General features: G+C 37.5%; 1 protein-coding gene across 2 annotated transcripts in view; it reads right to left on the bottom strand.

Annotated features, from left to right (window-relative positions):
- Nucleotides 1–22,786, bottom strand: part of LOC149842229 (adenine phosphoribosyltransferase 1-like) — an 82,224-nt gene that overhangs the window by 45,236 nt on the left and 14,202 nt on the right. For both annotated transcript variants that reach the window (XM_090001326.1, XM_090001327.1), the window contains exon 3: nucleotides 20,725–20,817. In XM_090001326.1, coding sequence (XP_089857452.1) covers nucleotides 20,725–20,817 — 93 coding nt within the window. The remainder of the gene's footprint in view (nucleotides 1–20,724; nucleotides 20,818–22,786) is intronic.

Below are 22,786 nucleotides of genomic sequence, written 5' to 3'. Positions count from 1 at the left end.
GAGAAAAAGAATCATAAGAAACAAATCTATTGGGTATTTTGAAAATCCGATTTGATTTTCTTTGAGAGGTCTCTTTGATTGACTCACTTTGAGAAATTTTTTCAAGGGCACAAGGAGGATTTCTTTCATTCCTTCTAGAGTAGACTTGTATTTGTCTTGAAACATTTTCTTCTAAGTTTTGATCATCATTTGGATGTTCAAAATGATTTTCACCAAGGGGTTCACTAGGATCAATATGATCATCTATGATGTTTTCTTGAGGCAATAAGTCAAATAAAAAAGAATAATAATATTTTCATTTGGTTGGTGCGAAAAACCATTTTCTTCTTCTAGGAATGTGACATCTTTTGAGATATAAAGTTTGTTTTTGAGTGTGTCAAAACATCTATAACCTTTTTGTTTTTCGCCATATCCCAAAAAGATACATTCAATAGCCCTAGGAGAAAGTTTATCATTTTTGTGAGTTAGAACAAAGCATTTACATCCAAAAATCCTTAGTCTTTTATAATCGGGAGACATATTGTAAAATTTTTCAAATGGAGAAAGATTTTTCAAAGAGGATGAAAGGGTTCTATTGATAAGATACGTTGAGGTTAGAACCGCTTCGGCCCAAAAGGATTTTGGGATATTTTTTGAAATTAATAACGTTCTTCTAGTTTCTATTATGTGTCTATACTTTCTTTCCGCAAGACCATTTTGTTGCGGAGTGTTAGGACAAGAACGTTGATGACAAATTCTATTTTCTTTTAAATAGCTTTGAAAATCATTGGACATATATTCGCCTCCCGAATCGGACCTAAGAATAGATAGATTTTCCAAAAATCGATTTTTAACCATTGCATGGAATTCTTTAAAGAAGGAGAAAACTTCGGATTTGCGACTTAGGAAGTAAATCCATGTGAATCGAGTGAAGTCATCAATAAAGACCACATAATACGAAAATCCTCTTTTAGACAAAATAGGGGAAGGTCCCCACACATCGGAATGAACAAGTTCAAATGGCCGAGTGGTAAAGTAACTTCTTTGAGGAAATGGAGTAGCTTTAGATTTCCCAAAAATGCAATCTTTACAAGTCATGTAATTGTCTTTACAAGTATTGTTCAAAAACGGAAAAAGAGACATTTTTACAAAATTTGGATGACCAAGTCTCTCATGCCAAATTCCAATACTGTTGTCTTTTACAAGATTGCAAGATGATTTAGATGGAAGAGTCAAAAAGTCCATAAAATAGAGATCACCCCTTTTATGGCCTTGCCCAATCAGCTTCCCTGACTAGAGATCCTGCACAGTGCAATCTTTAGGTGAGAAAGAGACTTGACATCCATGATCGGTGATTTGAGAAACGAAAAAAAGATTTAAATTAATTTTTGGAACGATTCTTACTTTAGGAACGAAAAAGTCTTTAAAATCAAGTGTTCCAATACTTTCAATTTTTAATGATGTACCATCGGCCGTTGAAACACAAGAGGATATGGGTTCGGAAAAAACATTTGAAAGAGAGTTTTTATGAGATGTCATATGAAAAGAAGCACCGGAGTCTAGTATCCACATACCTGGAGGTGATGAAGAGTAGGCGATGGCGGCTCCGGATGTTGAAGGAGAAGTCTTGAGAAGATGTTGGAGAACTTCGGAGATGTGATTTAGAGTTTCTTTGATATCTCCTTCTTTGGTACTTTCTTTCTTCTTTGGAGAATTTTCCCCAACCGCGGTTGCCTTTCCTTTGAGTTTTGGACAAACCGGTCTAATGTGTCCCGGTTCATTACAATAATGGCATATTATTCCCTTTCTAGGCCCATTAGTATTTTTGTTAAAATGGGGAGGTCTATATGCTTTAACATTTGATCTGGGCCTAGTAACGGCCAAAACTTCATCACTTTTAAAGCTCAAGCCAAGTCGAGTTTCTTCTTGACATATCTCGGCAAGGGCATCTTCAATAGGTAGGGCTTTGCTTCTATGGAGAAGAGATGCCCTTACTTGTTCAAATTCCGGGCGAAGACCATGAAAAAATTGGAAAAATGTTCCTTTTCAATTTGTTCCCTTCTTAATTCAATATCTTCCGGAGCCACCCACTTAGGCTCAAGAAGAGCAAGTTCATCCCAAAGAGGAGTTAGAGAGCTAAAATAGTCCCGGACACTCATATCCATTTGTTTGGTGGAACGGATTTTTTCTTGACAAAAAAATTGTCGAGCAAGATCCTTTTGGGTATACATACCCTTAAGGAAAAACCATGCCTCATTGGCCGTTCTAAATTTGGCAATATTAGCACAATTTTTAAGGTCAACATTGTTCATAAACCATGCCAAAATTTTGGCATGGTTACTTTCCCAATCCTCAACTTTGGATTGATGGTCATTGATAGCTTTGATGCGCTCATCGCCATCTAAAGCTTTTTCAATCTCATTTTCGATTTTTGTGAGAACAAGAGAGGGTTCGGGAGTAGTTCCCATAACAAAACCCCAAAGTTTCTTACCTCTTAGATGATTTTCCATCGCGGAGGCCCACATGAGATAGTTGGACCCATTTAGCTTAAAAGAAAGCTCCACTTTAGAATCACGTTCCATCGACACCAAATCCTTCCTTTCTCCTTAAAATTTGAGAGGCACACGTTCCAAGATAATAAAGAGAAGCCCAATCACCAACCGAGCTCTGATACCATTAATGAAAAGAGGCGGAAGCTCCAATGGAGTAAAACGCACTCTTTAAGAGTGATCTCAAGAGCCAAGAACACAAACACTAAAAGTGCACACACAAAACTCTCAAAAGTAGAAAATGACTTAAAGTCATAAGTTGGATTTATTGAAGAAAGGAAGAGAAGGGTGAAAATCCAATGCTTACAAGAGGAGAATACCTCCTCTATTTATAGAGGAGGGAGTCTCAAAGAAGGGACCACAAGGGGCACCCTTGTAGTCGTTGGGAGCCCCAACGGTCATAAATCTGACCGTTGGGGCCCCAACGACTACAAGAGTGGGGCCCTTGTGGTCTTACAAAAAGGGGGAAAATAAAAAAGAAAAAAAGTAAAAAGAAAAAGAGAAAAAGAAAAAAAAGTAAAAAAGAAAAGATACATTGTGGTTTTACAAGAATACCCCTATCGGGTATTTCACAAAAAAGGAAATTGTATATATATACATATATGTATATATATACTTATATATATACGAATGTATATATATATATAAGTATATGTATATATATATACATATTTTAACAGGTACTCCCACACTTGAGAAGCCTTTTTAAACTTTATAATATTGGCGTTGATTCTAGTTTCAACGGAGGAGAAGATCCACCACAAGATCTTGAAGTTCTTCATTTCTCACTCATGTTTTTTGCTATATTCTTCAAGAGCCTTAGTGCTTTCATCTCCCTCACGAATTTTGATTTCTCTTATTTCAACCAAAATAATTTTAGGCTCCGGTTCCGGAATTGAGCCTTGAACATAACCCCAAAGCCCTTTTTCTTTAATATGGGTTTCCATATTTTCGGCCCACACGTGATAATTGGAGCCATTGAGCTTAAAGCCAAGAGAGAAATGGGAGTCTATTTCACCCATTAGAGAGAGAAGATGAGAGAAAAAAATATGTACCACAATGAGATTTTAAATCTTACTTGTCATAGTAATCTTCTAAAATATTGGATGAAGAGAAGTTTTCACGTCAATCACAAGAAAGTTGAAGGCATGCTTTTTGAGGCACTCGATATTGTGAAGAACCGCAAGATTTTCTTTCCCAAACAACCTCGCTCTGATACCATGTGAAAATCTCTATAAAAAGAGATTTTGTGTATAAACACAATGCTAGAAGCACGAAGTGCACAAAGGAGAACCTTCACAAGTGCACAAAGATATGGATACAAATGCACAAGAGCATAAAAAATATCAACTTCATTATATTGGGTCCCAAGAGGGGCTTTACAAAAGCATAAGAAAACTAGAAGGGGAGCACCCCTATATATACATGTTGGAGGAATGGGACCGTTGGAGGGGGCTCCAACGTATGTGTTGTGGCCCCGCCATATTATAAAAGACAAAAAAAATAAAAAATAAAAAAAGAAAAACTAAAAGAAATAAAAATATGAAAAAATACAGTCATATTCTCAAATGAGAATATGCGCAAAATGAGAAATGACTGAAATACCCTTTATCGGGTTTTGAGAAATATATTTTTATATATATACTTAGCTAGATACATATGCATATATATATATCATATCTCTCTTTCTCTCTCTCTCTCTCTCTCTCTCTCTCTCTCTCTCTCTCTCTATATATATATATATATATATATATATATATATATATATATAACGAGAACGTTACATTTTAACAGTAACATCACGGTGGCAAAGTAAATGACATAAAGCCAGACTCGATGTGCGAAACAACACATCGAGTTAAATAAACTGCATAAGCGATACATGATGTACGAAACCGTATATCGGCTAAATAAATTGCGTAAGCAGTATGTACAAAACCATACATCGGCTAAGTAATTTGCATAAGCAGTAGCATGTGCACGTAACAGCGCAACAGTAAAGTAAATGACATAAATTTTAAATGGACAAGAATACACAAAACTGCAACATTAAGTTTAAAAGCATATATATATATATATATATATATATATATATATATATATATATATATATACGTACAAGTTAGAAGTATTCTGTCATTTGTCCTCGTATGCAACTTTCTCCCACCTTGGAGATGGTTGGATTCGCTGACGATTCCGAGAGTAGGTTATCAAGGGCGCGTGACGCATCCGTTGCACCGATGGGGTGCGCTAAAAAGGTATTTTATCGTGCTGCAAAATAAATGATGAAACCCTTTTAATTTATTGAAGTAAGCAATGCTTGCGTCGCAGGGGTCAAACCCGAACCTAGTTCGAACTGAGCCAGGCTCGGTACCAAAAAGATGGATTGTGCCAAACTGAACTCGGTTAAGCCAAGAGGCAGCCCAATGCTGCTCCTTGACTGAGTCGGGCTCATGCCAAGGGTGAACCGAGCTGGGCTCGGTGCTAACAGGACTCAGCTCGACTGCGTCCGATCAGCAGAAGGCGGGGACCGAGCTGGGCTCTGTCGGGCCTACCCAGCATGGTGTTAGAATCTTCACAGGAACCTGCATTGAGAAAGAGAAAAGGAATAGAAGAAGAAAGGGGTTGCGGCTGTCACGATTTTAATCTATGAATTCGTGACCAAAAGAGTGTATATTAATATGTTTTGAGTGTACAATATGGGTCTGAGTCTGGTATAATATCTAGATCCGGAATGAAATAGAACAATATAAAGTTGTACATAAAGGCTATACAGGTGGATTCGGGTATGGTATGATATCCAGACCCAAAACACCACTTTATCACCCCCCCTCAAGTTGATCATGGTTCTAAACCATGAACAACTTGCCTTTAAGCGTCCAAAAACGATCTTTTGTCAAGCCCTTGGTAAAAATGTCTACAACTTGTCTTTCAACCTTTAGTCTCACAAAATGTTGGTCGATCTCAATATGCTTAGCACGACTGTGGTGTACTGGATTGAATGACATATTGAGAGCACTTTGATTGTCACACAACAAGGTAGACAGAAAGATCGTTTCTCCCACTTCAGTCAGTAAGTGCCTGACCCATGTGACTTCGGCAGTAGTGGCAACCATGGATCTATACTTAGCTTCAGTGCTTGATCTAGCAACAACCTTTTGTTTTCTACTACTCCAAGAGACTAAGTGTCTCCCAATAAAACACAATATCCTGATATAGACTTTTGCTCAACAGGATCTCCTGCCCAGTCTGCATCACAATATACAATAAGTTTACGCACATTCTTGCCAGACGACTGTGAAGAATATATCAACCCATCTCCAATGGTCCGTTTCAGATATCTGAGTATCCTCTTAACCGCCTCCATATGCCCAGTACGTGGTGTATGCATGAATTGAGACACTTGATTGACTGAATAAACAATATCAGGTCAAGTAAATGTGAGATACTGTAACATTCCTATTAGACTGCGATACCTGGTGGGGTCTTCATACAGGTCTCCATCATGAGCACTTAATTTTTGGTGGAGCACACTTGGAGTGGCTAAAGGTTTGCAGTCTTTCATACCTGCCTTGCCGAGAACATCTATCGTATACTTGTGCTGAGTGAGAGTCAAGCCATGAGCCTGGCTATCGACTTCTACGCCAAGAAAATAGCGCAAGGCTCCGAGATCTTTCATTTTGAACCTCTGACCTAATAGATCTTTTACTTATTTGATGTGATCTTCAGAGTTTCCTGTGATAACTATATCATCAACATAAATTAACAATAGAGTGATCACATTCTGACTTCTAAAAATGAATAATGAGTGATCCAATAGGGAGCGTGAGAATCCATGTTTCTGAATCTCAAGGGAGAAGCTGTCAAACCAAGAGCGAGATGCTTGTTTTAGGCCATAGATAGCTCTTTTTAGCCTGCACACATGTGTTTTACAGTTTTGCTCGTGATATCCAGGGGGTTGTTCCATATAGACTTTCTCCTTCAAATCCCCATGCAAAAATACATTTTTTACATCAAGCTGACTCAGCTTCCATCCATGCTCAACGGCCAAGGAAAGAATAATTCGAATCATTCCCATTCTCACCACTGGACTGAACGTCTCATCATAGTCTTGTCCTGCTTCTTGAGTGAATCCTTTTGCAACCAGTTTCGCCTTGTATCGTTCAATGGTTCAATCTGGTTTATACTTTATTTTGTAGACCCATTTGCATCCAACAACATTTTTGTCAAGTGGTCTGGGAACGATTTCTCAAGTTCTACATTCATGTAAGGCTTGCATTTCATTATTCATGGCTTCTACTCATTTAGTGGAAGTAGTTGCCTGATAGTACATGATAGGTTCATCTTCCTTATTCAGAGCAGTTAAGAAGAGCTGAAAGTCCAAAGAGAAATTATTATAGCTGACCCACCTATTAATAGGGTGTCGCATGCGATTAGATCTTTTGACCTTAAGAGTATGAGAGGGAGTAGGTGCAGCTGCTGAGGTGTGATTTGAAAGATTTGGCGTTGTCATTCTCTGTCTAGCATAACAAATGCCCTTGTATCTGCCCGGTATAGATGGTATTTCTTCCCAATCCTGTGATCCCGATGTGCCAATAGTCTCAGACATTTCTTTTTCCTGCTGCCCACAATCTGGAGGGCAAACTTCATTGGAACTAGCAAAAAGTTCTGAATTCAGTCAAGGATAATAAACTTCGGTCATGGTAGAGAACATATCCATTGTGCCAGCTTTATGATCAAAATTGTGTTCATCAAAGATGACATTTCTTGAGATTCTGATAAGTCCGTTGACGGGATCGAAACACCTATATCCTTTGTAGTCGTCGGCATATCCCACAAATCTACACTTCTGAGCCTTGTCCTGAAACTTGTTTTCTTAGGGACCGATCAATATGCACATAACAAACACATCCAAAAGCGTGCACATCATGATAACTAGGATAAGCTCCAAAAAGACAGTAATAAGGAGACTTATTTTCTAGAACAACCATAGGCAATCTATTTATCACATGTACGGCGGAATAAAAGGCTTATGTCCACAAATTAATGGGAAGATTACTATCATGGAGCATACTCATGGCACTTTCAACGATGTGCCTGTGTTTTCGCTCAGCAATCCTATTTTGTTGAGGCGTGTGTGGACAGGACACCCTTCTTCCTATCCCATTATTTTGAAGAAAAGAAATAAAGTCACTAGACGAGAACTCCCCACCTCCATCACATTGGAAGAATTGGATAGACTCAGAGAATTGATTTTTTACTAAGGAAAGAAAATTTTGAAACAAAAGAAAAACTTTCGACTTATTTTTTATGAAATATATCCAGGTGTATCGAGAATAACTATCAATAATGATTAGGTAGTATCTGCTCCCAGATCCAGAGACAACTGGGGCAAGTCCCCATACATCAAAACATAAAATCTCAAAAGGCCTTGAAGCTCTCTTATTAATAGAATGAAAAGGCAATACATGACTTTTGCATAAAGAACAACCGGAACATTTCTGGCTTTTCTCATCCACATTGAGACTTTCTTTTTGAATGAGATTATTAGAAACAAGTTTCTCAATAAAATGACTCCCACAATGTCCTAATTGACTATGTCATAAGAAAGGCTTATTACATTCAGAAATACTAAAAACATTTGCTGAAGGGAAGGAACACAACTCTAATGAAGACTTCAAATCCAGATGAATACGGCGAACGGGATGACATGGAGCTTCTTCAAAGACATACATATTGCCTCGTCTTTTTCCTTCAGCGAATGTTTTCCTCGTGCGAAGGTCCTTGACCTGCACAGAGAAGAGAGTGAATTCGACTAAAGCATGATTATCATCAACAAGTTTGGAAACAGAGACAATAATTTTCTTGATATTTGGAGCATGAAGTACGTCAGTAAGTTCAAGAGTAGAATGTGAAATGGGAATGATAGATTTTCCAACATGGGAAACATGATGATAGGATTAATCTCCAGTGACAATGTTACTTTTGCCAAAATAAGGGATAGATTTAGAAAGTTTACCTGCATCACCAGTCACGTGAGTTGCTGCCCCTGAGTCGATGAACCATGTGCTTTGATCGTTCTGTTTTAATTTCAATTCTGACAGGGCAGATATTGACAGATCTCTAATCTCTCCATTGTCTCTGATATTAGTGGGCTTTGCTTTCTGTTCTGTCTGTGTAGCCTTTCCTTTATTTTCAGGGTTGTGCCAACAATTCGCCTTGATATGCCCCTTTTTGTTGCAGAGGAAGCAAGTGGGGATTGGCCTTTGTCCCTGAGTATGAGTCAAGATATTTGGAGTGAGAAGCAATCAACGTCCTCCGTGTCCATTTCGCCCTTATCCTCCTCGCCCTCGTCCTCGACCATAAATCACTCCTGTGGCAAAAATTTCTTGGGAATTTGTATGAGCATGTGTTTCTTGAGAAAATTCCTTCAGAGTCATTTCATACTGAATCGATTTAGCTCTCAACTCATCAAAAGTAGGAAGGGCAGGCAAACATAATAGTGAAGTGACGATCATATTATAGTCGGGTCCCAATCCACTCAGAGTTTACTGCACCATATCACTGTCACTCACGACACATCCTATAACTGCAAGTTGGTTTGTGATAGTCTTCGTCTTGTTGAGATATTCCATGATGGTCATGGAATCTTTTCTCAGTAGCTGAAATTCCCTCTTGAGAAAAACCATCCTCGCCTAACCAATTTCTCCCAAAGTTGCAGGGATGTATAATTGTCGGGGATCGCAACAAGAACCTCTTGAGACAAGGTAGAAGTCATGTATGCAACTACTGATTGATCTTTCTTTTCCCAGTTGCGATATTCTGCATTTTTGACATACACAATTGAACTTGCCCCTTTATCATCTTTCTCTTCTCTCGTAACAAATTCTAGGGGAACTGGAGTGGTTCCATCCAAGTGACCTAAGAGACCTTGGCTCCTTATGAAAGGTATGATTTGTCTCTTCCAAATCAAGAAGTTTGAGGTGTTTAACTTTTCAAAAACGAGTTGATTAAGAAAACTTGAAGAGAGACTCGATTGAGAAGAATAAGAATCCATGGAGAAAAGAAAGGTAACAAGAGTGTTCACAAAGTGCTCAATCTTCTGCCAGTAAGATTTGCTGATCGCCCTCTTTTTTTTTGCGGTTGAGTAAACCTTAAAACTGGCGATCAAAGACTGTCAGGTTTAAAGGGAATCAAAACTAAGTTTTCCCTTGCACTTTTATAAGATTGGAGATTAACGTAATGAAAATTGAAAATTTTCACACATGGAACAGAATATTAATCTAAATGTACTAAATGTGTTTTTTCAGATAAAAACAATGTGGGTACCAACTATGACAGTGAGAGAAGACTTATTTTAAAGATGAGACTTGAAAAAGAGGTGAGAATTGGATTAAAAACAAACTATTGTCACTCAGCAAATACGAACAGCAAAGAGGGCTTAATTTCTCATATCTGAATACGCAGAGTAGATGCGTAGAGGGGAATGCGCAAGAAGTGAAACAAATTTGGTGCACTAGGTCTGAAAATACAGGCGAAAAGAGAAAAGGATGAATCATGGGTGAAAAAGGTGGGTCGATTCACGTGAACGAGTGAATAAACTTCAGCGATTCACGTCTTTACGTGAATCAACTTTAGTAGAATTTTCCCTTTGCGACACTCAGGGTCTGCGTGAACAAGAGTTCATGTGAATATCAGACCCTCGTGGGACATGAATTCACCAGCAAGAGAATAGAAAAGAGGTGGAGGAATGAGAAAAAAAAACTGAAGAAGAGTAAAAGGCAGGAGACAGTGGAGACCTCAAACCTCTAGTCGGTCGGTTGCACCCTTCGGAAGCCTCTTCAACCCTAGATGGATCTTGGCTCTGATACCATGTTAGAATCTTCACAGGAACCTACGTTGAGAAAGAGAAAAGGAATAGAAGAAAGGGGCTGCGATTGTCACGAATTCAATCTATGAAATCGTGACCTAAAGAGTGTATATTAATATGTTTTGAGTGTACAATATGGGTCCGTGTCTCGTATAATATCCAGACCCGGAATGAAATAGAACAATATAAAGTTGTACATAAAGGCTATACAGGTGGATTCGAATATGGTATGATATCCAGACCCAAAACACCACTTTATCACATGGTTGGGTCACTGCCGTAGGCAGTGGCCAGCCCACGGCTCGGCAGGCCACAGCCGAGCCAGGCTCGGTTCCTGGGCAAGAGGGGAAACAAAGGGGAGGGGGTGGACTCGACGGTCAAGCCGAACCTGGCTTGGCCCCCATGCTGCGACAGAAAGGGGCGACAGACCCGACTCGACAAAGGGGGGGGGGGGGTCTCAGCGGTCAGGTCGAGCCCGACCTGCCCACTTCTGGCTTGTCGAAACACACACACACACACACACAGAGAGAGAGAGAGAGAGGGCTCGACTAGGTCCATCCCCCTCCCGGTCCGTGTTTGGGGTGCCCTGGGCAACCCGAGCTCAGAACCACCTAAGTCGAGGCAACCCGAGCTCAATCAGGTACAACAACAGCTCTGTTGCTGCTGCGGTTTGCTGAGCGGCAAGTAGAGAGAGGGCAAGAGGGGGGTGGCACCCTCCTCCCTGAGCTTAACAGAGAGACGAAAGAGAGGCCAGGAGGAGCGGTGTCGTCCTGCCTGGGATCAATAGGGAAACGAGAGAGAGGGAGACCTTTATACCTAAGGGGTCGGGCCGCTCCGGCGTCAACGACAGGGAGACGAGAGGGGGATTCGGGGTTCTCGACTGTGCCAGTGTGCGAAAGAGAGAGGCGGGAGTCGGGAGACTCCGACGGGGGTCCGACTTTCAACAGAGAGGGGGAGAGAGGCATCGGGAGGGTGCCCGGCCTGCTTTCCGGCGTGGGAGGGGGTCGAGCAGAGAGGGGGTGATCAAGGACTCTCTTGCTTTGAAAAGCTCGTCATCAACATTCTTCTTCACCTATCTTCTCCTTCTCTCTTCTTTCTCTTCTTTATTCTTCTTTTCTTTACCATGGTGGATAAAGAAATGGGACCAACTACAATACATGGGCGAATTTATGGATGATTACTCCCAATACACTTGGATTTACTTTCTTAGGCACAAATATGATTCTATGAAGTATTTGAAACTTTCAAAAATTTTCACAATCTTGTTAAAAATCTATTTAAAACAATTTTTTCTATTTCTGTTCGACTCAGGAAGACAATTTATGTCAAATGAGTTTCGAAAATATTTAGAGACCAATGGTATCTTACACCAAAGATCTTATACCAACACACCCCAACAAAATAGTTTGGTCGAAAGGAAACATAGACACATAGTAGAAACCATTAAAACCTTGCTTATTTCTAAACATATTCCAAAAGAATTTTGGGTCGAAGTTGCACTTACCATTGTATATCTCATAAATAGGATTCCTTCTACCAAACTTCAAAATATTTTTTCTTATGAAAAACTTTATAAAACTTTCCCTGATTATTTCAAATTAATGACTTTTGGATGCAAATGTTTTGTTCGTATAAATAAAAATGACAAACTCTCCCCTAGAGCGATTCCTTGTGTTTTCTTTGGTTATGGTGAAAACAAAAAAGGATTTAGATGTTATGATTTCAAAAATGATAAACTCTATATTTCAAGGAATATGACTTTTGTATAACAAAAAATTCTTTGATTTAAATATGACTAAGAAAGAAAATGACTACTCTCTTCTGGAATTTGTTCCCAAAAGTAATGATGAATCTTTGAATGTGGATGTTGATGTTGAACCTCAATCCAATATCCAAGGCGGTGAACATCATGACATAGAAGAAGGTGAACATCTAGTTATCCAATATAGGAGAATAGGAGATGATAGGCATCCTAGTGCTCTAGATGTTAAATTGTAATTTATAAGACAATGTATTTTCTATATATATTTTATATATATAAAAGAAGATACATATACATATATATATTTCATATATGTATATGTATTCATCTACTTGTATATATAAAATATATATTTCTTTATTGTATTGGCTGTAGGGGTATTTTAGTCATTTCTACATTTTACGCATATTCATGTTTTTGAATATGATTGTAATTCCTCCTTTTTATTTTTTTATTTTTGTAATTTTTTTCATTTCTTATTTTTGTTTTTTTATATAATGTTTTTGTACACGCATATTCATGTTTTTTTATATAATATTTTTGTAAATGTTTTAAAAATATAGATGTTGGGCTGATTCCCAACGTCTCTAATAAGAGTTGTTGAGAATAGCCCAACGTCTCTTAAGTTTGCTTATAAATAAGGGCTATGTGAGCCCACTGTATGCATGTATTAGAGTAAGGAGTTGTCTCCTTAAGCTTATAAACACTGTGCATTTATTGCACTTCTTTTATGGTGTAAAGCTTATAAACACTGTGCATTTATTTTGTGTATTGAGTATTTGAAGTATCAAGTTATTTGAAAACTTGATTGTTTGCAAGGATTCTTCACATGGTATCAGAGCAAGGTTGGAGAAAAAAAAGGATTGTATGGATTCTCACTTTTTCGGGTGCCTCGAAAAGCGTGCCCTCGATTTTTTTTGGTGATTGAAGTGGATTCACTTGTTCATCCAATATTTTAGAAGACTCTTCTATCAAGAAAGGTCTAAAAATCCTTTGTGGTACGTATTCTTTTTCATCATCTCTCCTTTCTAATGGGTGAAAAAAACTCTCATTTTTCTCTCGGCTTCAAACTCAATGGGTCCAACTATCACGTCTGGGCCGGAAACATGGAGGCTCATATTAAAGGAAAAAGGCTTTGGGGTTATGTTCAAGGCTCGATTCCCGAACCGGAGCCAAAGATAACCTTGATGGAGAAAAGAGAAATAAAAATCCTTGAAGGCGAAGAAAGAGCCAAGGCTTTTGAAGACTACACCAAAAAGCATGAAGAATGGGAGATGAGAAATTTTAAAATCCTCTCGTGGATTTTCTCATCCGTAGAAACAAAAATTAACGTCAATATTATCAAGTTTAAGAAGGCTTCTCAAGCATGGGAGTACCTTGAGAAGATGTACACCTCTAGGGACATGTCTCATAAATATTACCTCCAAAAGAGAGCTCTAACTCTTCGTCAAAGAGAGATGACTATAAGGGAGTATTTTGTCGAACTCTCTTCTATTTGGGATGAGCTTGCTATGCTCGAACCCAAGTGGAGTGGAGAAGCCATAGAGCTTCGTTATAAACAATTGGAAGAAGATAAATTTTTTAATTTTTTGAATGGGCTTAGGCCTGAATTCGAACAAATTCGATCTTCTCTTTTATCCGCCTTCACTTCCCCCTTTCTTGAATATGTAATTACTAAACTAAGTGGGGAAGAGACTCGTATGGGTATAAGCAAGAACAACCCAAGTGTTCTAGCTACACCTTCCTATAATGAAGAAAATGAAGGAGTTAATGCTGTCTCAAGACCGGGGAGCAACTTAAGGACCTACAAGCCTCCTCACTTCAAGAATCAAAACTCAAGTGGTCAAGGAGGGAAGAAGGATTATAGCAAGCTTTTATGTCATTTTTGTAAGGAACCGGGGCATATCAAGCCTATTTGCCCAAAGTGGAAAAAGTTATTTGCCATGGCTACTACATCCCAACCTCAAAAGGAAGAGTGCTCGTCATCTTCAAATGGAGCTCTTTCATTACAACAAATCGTGGATGCACTTCAACCTCTTTTAAAAGGGGCTATTTCCGGAGCCGCCATGTCAACCTCTTCTCCTCCCGGTAAGACCTCTTGGCTTTTAGATTCGGGTGCTTCTTTTCACATGACCCCAAGTTTTAGTTCTTTTTCCGAATACTCAAAAAATCTCTCTCCATCTTTTGTTTCAACTGCGGATGAAACATCTCTTGAAGTAAAAGAAATAGGAACTTTTGAAAAACAAGGGTTCTTTATTCCAAAAATTAGATTTATACCCAAATTAAACTTAAATTTGCTTTTTGTTTCTCAACTCTCGGATCTTGGGTGTGATATAAAGTTCTCATCTAACAAATGTTGGATACAGGATCGCCGGTTCGGGAGATTGATTGGGGAAGGCTCTAGGAAGGGCGATCTATACTATGTCGATTCCCTTCAAATTCCAAAGAACCCGTTTTGTATATGTAAAAGTGATTTAACTTGTAATGACTGTATTCTTGGGAAAATGAAAAAATTGCCTTTTTGTGAAAGATCTATGTTTACAACAAGACCTTTTGAAATTATCCATTCGGATGTATGGGGACCGGCACCCGTCCTATCAAAAGGAGGCTTTGCATATTATGTCATTTTTGTTGACGACTACACGAGATATTGTTGGATTTATTTTCTTAAACACAAATATGAAGTTTTCTCAATTTTTAAAACCTATCATATGATGATTAAAAATCAATTTAATGAGAATCTAAAAATTTTTAGAACTGACTCTGGTGGAGAATACCTTTCAAGTGAATTCAAAAATTATCTTGAAAGTCATGGTATTCTTCACCAAAGATCTTGTCCCAAAACCCCTCAACAAAATGGATTCCAAAAGGTTTTTGAGCTGAAGCGACTTTAGCATCTGTCTATCTAATAAATCGACTACCTTCTAAAAACTTGAACAATATCTCTCCTTTTAAAAAATTGTATACCAAAGAACCCGGCTATAGTCGGTTGAGAATTTTTTGTTGCAAATGTTTCGTTCTTACTGACAAGAATGACAAGCTTTCGCCAAAAGCCATTGCCTGTGCTTTTCTTGGATATTCTGAAACCCAAAAAGGGTTTCGTTGTTATGATATTGAGAATGACACGCTATATGTTTCCAGAAATGTGAGTTTTCTGGAAAATGTTAATGGTTTTGAAAGGAGTGAACCCTTTGAAGAAAACATGGATTACTCCTTTTTATTTGAAATGTTAGCACATGATGATGATAGTGATGACGATTTCATTCATAATGACGTCAATGATAAAGAAGATGGCTCTTCCCATCCACCTATCTCCCAACATAGAAGTGAAGGAGCATTGAGAGATCCTATAACATATACCCATAGAGATAAAAATAGTTTTAGGAGTGCAATTGAAAAATTCAGTGAACCTAGTGGGTCCAATTCAACAAATGATAAAAACCTACGAAGAACTGAGAAGTAGAAAGATGCCTTCTAGGTTTATTTTATATGATTCATTTACTCCTAAACATAGAGTCTGCCTTAGCGCCATTCATTCCTATATAGAACCCAAAAACTTTGAAGAAGCCAAAAAGAATGATGAATGACTGAAAGCAATGGAATATGAGCTTTCAGCTCTCAACAGGGCAAAGACTTGGGAGTTCCAAGATCTTCCTAAGGGTAAGAAAGCAATAGGGTGTAGATGGGTATTTAAGGTAAAAACTAAGAGCGATGGATCTCTTGAGAGATATAAGCCTCGATTAGTTGCAAAGGGATATAGTCAAGAATACGGGATTGACTATGAAGAAACTTTTACCCCTGTGGCCCAAATGGTCACTGTCTAATGTCTCATTACCGTTGCCTCAATCAACAAATGGAACATCTATCAAATGGATGTTAAAAACGCCTTCTTAAATGGTGATCTGAATGAAGATGTATATATGGATGCTCCACCAGGAATAAAGACTCCCAAAGGGAAAGTGCTTCGTCTTCGAAAAACACTTTATGGTTTAAAACAAGCCCCTAAGCTTGGTATGATAGATTTAACTCCGTAATGTTAGAAAATGGTTTTTCTTCCTGTTTCACCGACACTGCCTTATTTGTTAGAAAAACCAATGCAGGGATTGTCATTCTGCTCTTATATGTGGATGATATGCTTATAACCGAAAGTGATTCTTAAGGGGTTAAAAGCATAAAATCAATTTTGAAGGATAGGTTTGAAATGTCTGATTTGGGATTTCTAACTTATTTTTTTGGTATTGAAGTAGCTTACTCTCATAGAGGGTATTTTTTATCTCAAACTAAGCTTGCCTCTGAGATTATTGACCGGTCAGGTATTACACATGATAAGGTTTGTGAAACTCCTGCTATAGTAGGAGCCAAAATGAAGATTGATGATGGTATTCCTCTCTCAGATCCCACCCCCTACAGACAGCTTGTGGGATCTTTGATCTATCTGAGTATTACTAGACCAGATATCTCTCATGCAGTTCATACTGCAAGTCAGTTCCAACATGCACCAACATCAGTTCACATGAGTGCCATCTTGCGGATTGTGAGATACATAAAAGGCACACTAAACAAGGGAGTATTTTTATCCTCTTTTTCTGAATTAAAATTAATTGCTTATACTGACTCTGACTGGGGAGGTGACCCAAATAACCGTCACTCCACCACTGGTTTTTGTGTGTTTTTATGAGACTCGCTGATTTCATGGAGATGTAAGAAGCAACAAAAAGTGTCTCTATCCTCAACAGAAGCTGAATATCGTGCTATGGTGACTACTACCATGGAAATTGTATGGATTCATCAGCTATTAGAAGACATGGGGATCTCAATAGAAGGGCCCACCAAGCTATGCTGTGATAACAAGAGTGCAATATACATTGTCAAAAATCATACTTTTCATGAACGGACTAAACATATTGAGATGGACTGTCACTATGTTCGAGAAGCGTATCTGAAAGGAGTTATAGATCTTCCATATGTAACTTCAGAATATCAGTTGGCAGATTTCTTCACAAAAGCTTTGTGTGCTCCACGGTTCAATTTCCTCCTTGGCAAACTTTCGATCATCTTGCCCTAAGTTTGAGGGGGGGGGGGTGTTAAATTGTAATTTATAAGACAATGTATTTTCTATATATATTTTATATATATAAAAGAAGATACATATACATATATATATTTCATATATGTATATGTATTCATCTACTTGTATATATAAAATATATATTTCTTTATTGTATTGGTTGTAGGAGTATTTTAGTCATTTCTACATTTTACGCATATTCATGTTTTTTAATATGATTGTAATTCTTCCTTTTTATTTTTGTAATTTTTTTCATTTCTTATTTTTGTTTTTTTTTATATAATGCTTTTGTACACAGTCAGTGGCTGACTGTGTACAGTGTACAACAGTCAACCATTGACTGTGTACACAGTTTTAAAAATATAGATGTTGGGTTGATTCCCAACGTCTCTAATAAGAGCTGTTGGGAATAGCCCAACGTCTCTTAAGTTTGCTTATAAATAAGGGCTATGTGAGCCCACTGTATGCATGTATTAGAGTAAGGAGTTGTCTCCTTAAGCTTATAAACACTGCATTTATTGCACTTCTTTTGTGGTGTAAAGCTTATAAACACTGTGCATTTATTTTGTGTATTGAGTATTTGAAGTATCAAGTTATTTGAAAACTTGATTGTTTGCAAGGATTCTTCACACTAGAAAGATACTCTAGTATAAAAAGTCAAGAACCAAGTTCTCTTAGAAGGTCAAACAGAATACCTAGACCACTAGATAGATTTGTGTCATACGAATCTTTTTTTGCACTAAAGATATTTTCCCACTTTGAACCTACCTAGCTAAAAACTATCATGAATGGATAGGTGTCATGAATGAAGAATTAGAAGCATTAGAAAAATCCAAAACCTTCCTAAAGGGAAGAAAACCATAGGTTATAGATGGGTTTTCAAAGTAAAAACCAAAAATGATGTACCTTACAATCCAAGTTTGCGATTAAGATTATTGATAGGTCTGATATTAGTGATAAGAAGAGATTAGACACTCCTGAAGTAATCAATGCAAAGATTAAAATAGATGATGGAACACCTCTGGATAACCCCACTCTCTACTGGCATATGATTGGGGCTTTCACCTATTTAACTATCACCCGACCTAACATTTCTTATGCAGTGCATACAACAAGTCAGTTCTAGCACTCACCTACTACTGTGCACATGAATGTTGTTATGAGGATTATTCAATATTTGCAAAACTCTGTTTCTAAAGGACTTTTATTATCTTTCTCCTCCCCACTTGAGTTAATTGCATATTCTGATTCTGATTGGTGAGAAGATCCCAATGATAAAAGCTCAACTACTGATTTTTGTATTTTTATAGGTGATTCCCTGGTATCCTGGAAGTGTAAGAAGCAACAGAAAGTGTCCCTATTGTTAACAGAAGCTGAGTACCATGCCATGGCTACCATGACATCAAAAATTATGTGGTTGAGAACATTGTTGGAAGATATGAGAGTGTATACGCAATCACCCTCCAAGTTGTGTTGTGATAACAAAAGCACCATCTACATAGTTGGCAATCACATGTTTCATGAACAAACCAAGCATATCAAGATGGATCGTTACTATGTGTGAGGAATATCTAAAGAAGATCGTCTCTCTGCCCTACGTAGCATCAAAATTCCAGTTGGTTGATTTCTTCATAAAAGTGTTTCCTTCTCCCTAGTTTCATTTCTTACTTGACAAACTTTTGGTGATCTCACCATAAGTTTGAGGGGGAGTGTTAAAGTTATATATAGGTGTATATACATAGATATATACCTATATAATATGTATGTATATATATACATATAAATATGTATAAATATAATTTTACATTATTGTAATAGGCAATACACATTATAGGTATTTTGGTCTTTTGAGTTTATGTAATAGGTTGTGCCCACTAGGGGCACTCCAGTCTTTTTGTATTTTTTTCTTTTTATTTTTATTTCTTGTCTTTTTGTAACTACATTAGGGGCTTAATGGTCAATAACCATTAGAGCCATTGGGAGCGCCCAACAGCTATAGTTATAGCCGTTGGGAGCATCCCAATGGCTCTATGGAGCCCTCTAATGCCTATATAAAGGGGTTCATTCCTCTTGTTGTGTATGCTTGCCTCAAGCACATCTTCTATAAGATTTATATTTTTTATGTTGTGTTCTAGCCCCTAAGTGGCTCGTGTGCTTGTGTTCTTGTATTGACCCATAAGTGGTCCTTGGTTGTGCACACTCTTGTATGATTGTAAACCCATAAGAGGCATCTATTTGTGCATTTTCTATTTCATTACAATTTTTACAATTTGAATCCTTATAACTACAAGTTCTCTGTTATTTTTTATTCTCTCATTACTCAAATGCAACCTATATATCTATTCTTTATCAAATGAAATATGAAAAAATAGTTAAATACCCTTTTCAAATTCTGTCCATCAATTTTCATCACATCAAATATATTTAGCACGTCTCTTACAAAAGTGTTCCAGTGTTTTATCAGGCTTTGCAAAAATCAATTCACCAATTCTTATTATCTATGCCAATTTGCCTTTTTTATAAGAAAAAGAGAGGGAGAAACATTTTGAAAAGCAATTTGAAGTGACGAGAAACTTTGTGTATCACTATATTCATGTACAAGCAAACAATTTCTTCTAATAAAGATACTGTCTTAGTTCAAGTTATTCACATGACTCTTTAATTATTACATATAAATTGAAATTTTGCCAGCCGCACTGGGGCATTAAAATTTCTATCCCCCAAATTATGACAGGTATTAATAAAAATTACAAATTGTAAACTTCCATACTGGTGTCCAAACCTTAGAAAAAGAAAGGCATAAGTTAAAAGTCTGAATATGACAATAACAATTTTATATTTATTATACTCTATTTACTTCACCTATGGTCACAATTTGCACCCAATTCTTGTTCTGTGGATATTCACACTTTAGTTTCGGTTGCATATCAAGTACTTGAGAGACCTTTATGGAAAATTTAGTAATGATCAAAACTTATGGAGGAATATCTTCTCGAAAATTGGACAGAAAAAATAAATCTTATGCAACAAAGAGTCATGTGACAAAAGAAATATATGAAGCAAGGTATACGATGAAACACAAAGCAATACAAAAGGACACCAATTTTCTCAGGATTAACAATCTACATACAACAAGGGGAGATTTGAAATAAGAAGATGAATACATAATCTAAATTTGGACAGGTGGTATAGAGAAAAATGACTTCATGTTTAAATTTGAGAAGTAATTTAGTTTTAAATATATGTGGTTTGTGCTGCCAAAATCAGAATTTCCATTCGCATGTTAAAGTTTATCTATCTTCAACGAAAAAAAAAGAATGAATTGGTTGCTCATGAAGAATAGGTTATGTTCTAGACAAGAGACAAGGATGCCCAATAACCAAATAATATTACTCCACAGTTCATGGCATGGATGTTATCAAAATACATAACAATAGAAGAAGAAGAAGAAGAAGAAGAAGAAGAAGAAGAAGAAGAAATAGATGGGAGAGTATACCAGGCAACTTCTTTGGTTTCCTCAAAGGAACAAACTTGGCACCTAAAGCCAATGCAATGGGAGGGCCGAAAATAAATCCTCTTGCTTCTATTCCTGCAATAGACAAATAAACATAAACATATACCTATAAATGTCCATACTCATCGGAGTGCGAAGAATGATTATAAACCACCAGGGTGTTCCAATCTGGCAACTACAGGTTAAAAAAGGGAAAATATGAATATGAAGCTTGCAATTGTTCTTTGAAAAATGCACCTGAGCATGTGTATGCATGCAGAGCATTTAAATCTCAACCTATTGTGATAGAAAAACCAAGAGCTTCCAGGTTCCTTTTTAAGATGAGTTTCCATTTTTTTTTTTACACCAAAGGGTCACAAACTAGAGAAGATTACACAAGAAACAAGCACACCACCTTGTAATGAAAAGAGGCGGAAGCACCAATAGAGCAAAAGTCACTCTTTAAGAGTGACCACTAGAGCCACGAACACAAACACCAAATGTGTACACACAAAACTCTCAAATATAGAAAATGACTAAAAGTCAGAAGTTGGATATTATTGAAGAAAGGAAGAGAAGGGTGAAAAACCCATGCTACAAGAGGAGAACACCTCCTCTATTTATAGAGGAGGGAGGCTCAAAGAAGGGACCACAAGGGGGCTCCCTTGTAGTCGTTGGGAGCCCCAACGGTCAGAAATCTGCAGTTTTACAAGAATACCCCTATCGGGTATTTCACTAAAAGAGAGACAGTATATATATACATATATGTATATATATACTTATATATATATATACGGATGTATATATATAAGCATATATATATATACATATTTTAACACGCCCCCTCAAACTTTACGGGGAGAAGACCGAAAGTTTGCTAAGAAGAAACATATATCGTGGAGTTGGGAGCGCCTTGGTGAAGAAGTCAGCTAGTTGATACTCTGAAGTAACATATGGTAATGAGATAGTCCCTCTGAGGTATTCGTCTCGAACATAATGGCAATCCATTTCGATATACTTGGTCCGCTCATGAAAGGTGTGATTGCTGGCAATGTATATCGCACTTTTGTTATCACAACAGAGCTTGGTGGGAGTGGAAATGGAGACGCCCATGTCAGCAAAGAGACTTCTGAGCCATACGATTTAAATAGTTGTCATTGCCATGGCCCGATATTCAGCTTCAGTGGATGACAGTGAAACCTTCTGTTGCTTCTTGCATCTCCACGAAATGAGGGATTCACCTAGAAAAATACAAAGACCCGTTATTGAGATACGATCATTGGGATTTCCTCCCCAGTCAGCATCAGTAAAAGCAGTTAAGTCAAGAGATGAGGAAGAGGATAAGAAGAGTCCCTTGGATATAGTATTTTTGATATATCGCACAATCCTCATTACGGCTGCCATATGAACCGAAGTAGGTGCATGCTGAAACTGGCTTGCTGCATGAACCGCATGAGCTATGTCTGGACGTGTGATGGATAGATAGGTGAGAGATCCGATTAATTGACGATAGGGGGTTGGATCCTCAAGAAAAACACCATCTCCAAGTCTCAGTTTTGCATTAATAACTTCAGGAGTCTCAACTTTCTTTTCATCAGATATTCCTGATTTGGTACAAATTTCTGCAGCTAATTTCATTTGAGATAGGATGTATCCTCGCGGGGAATAAGCCACTTCAATCCCTAAAAAATATCTCAAATAACCAAGGTCAGACATATCAAAAGTTTCTTTTAACATAGATTTTACATCATTTACTCCCTTTTTGTCATTCCCAGTAATGATCATATCATCAACATACAGTAGAAGCATAATAATGGAGTCACCTGTCCTTTTAACAAAAAGAGCAGTGTCAGTATAGCAAGAAGAAAATCCTAAATGGATTAATACGTTACTAAACCTATCATACCAAGCTTTAGGAGCTTGCTTAAGTCCATATAAAGCCTTTTTTAATTTCAAAATTTTTCCATTTAAGTTCATACCTGGAGGCGGTTCCATATAAACTTCTTTATTCAAATTACCATTCAAAAAGGCATATTCAAATTACCATTCAAAAAGGCATTTTTGT

This window comes from Nuphar pumila, chromosome 3, assembly GCF_984573655.1.
Source record: "Nuphar pumila chromosome 3, dmNupPumi1.hap1.1, whole genome shotgun sequence".
In the NCBI taxonomy this organism is placed as follows: Eukaryota; Viridiplantae; Streptophyta; class Magnoliopsida; order Nymphaeales; family Nymphaeaceae; genus Nuphar; species Nuphar pumila.
This window is presented reverse-complemented; position numbering and strand designations above follow the sequence as displayed.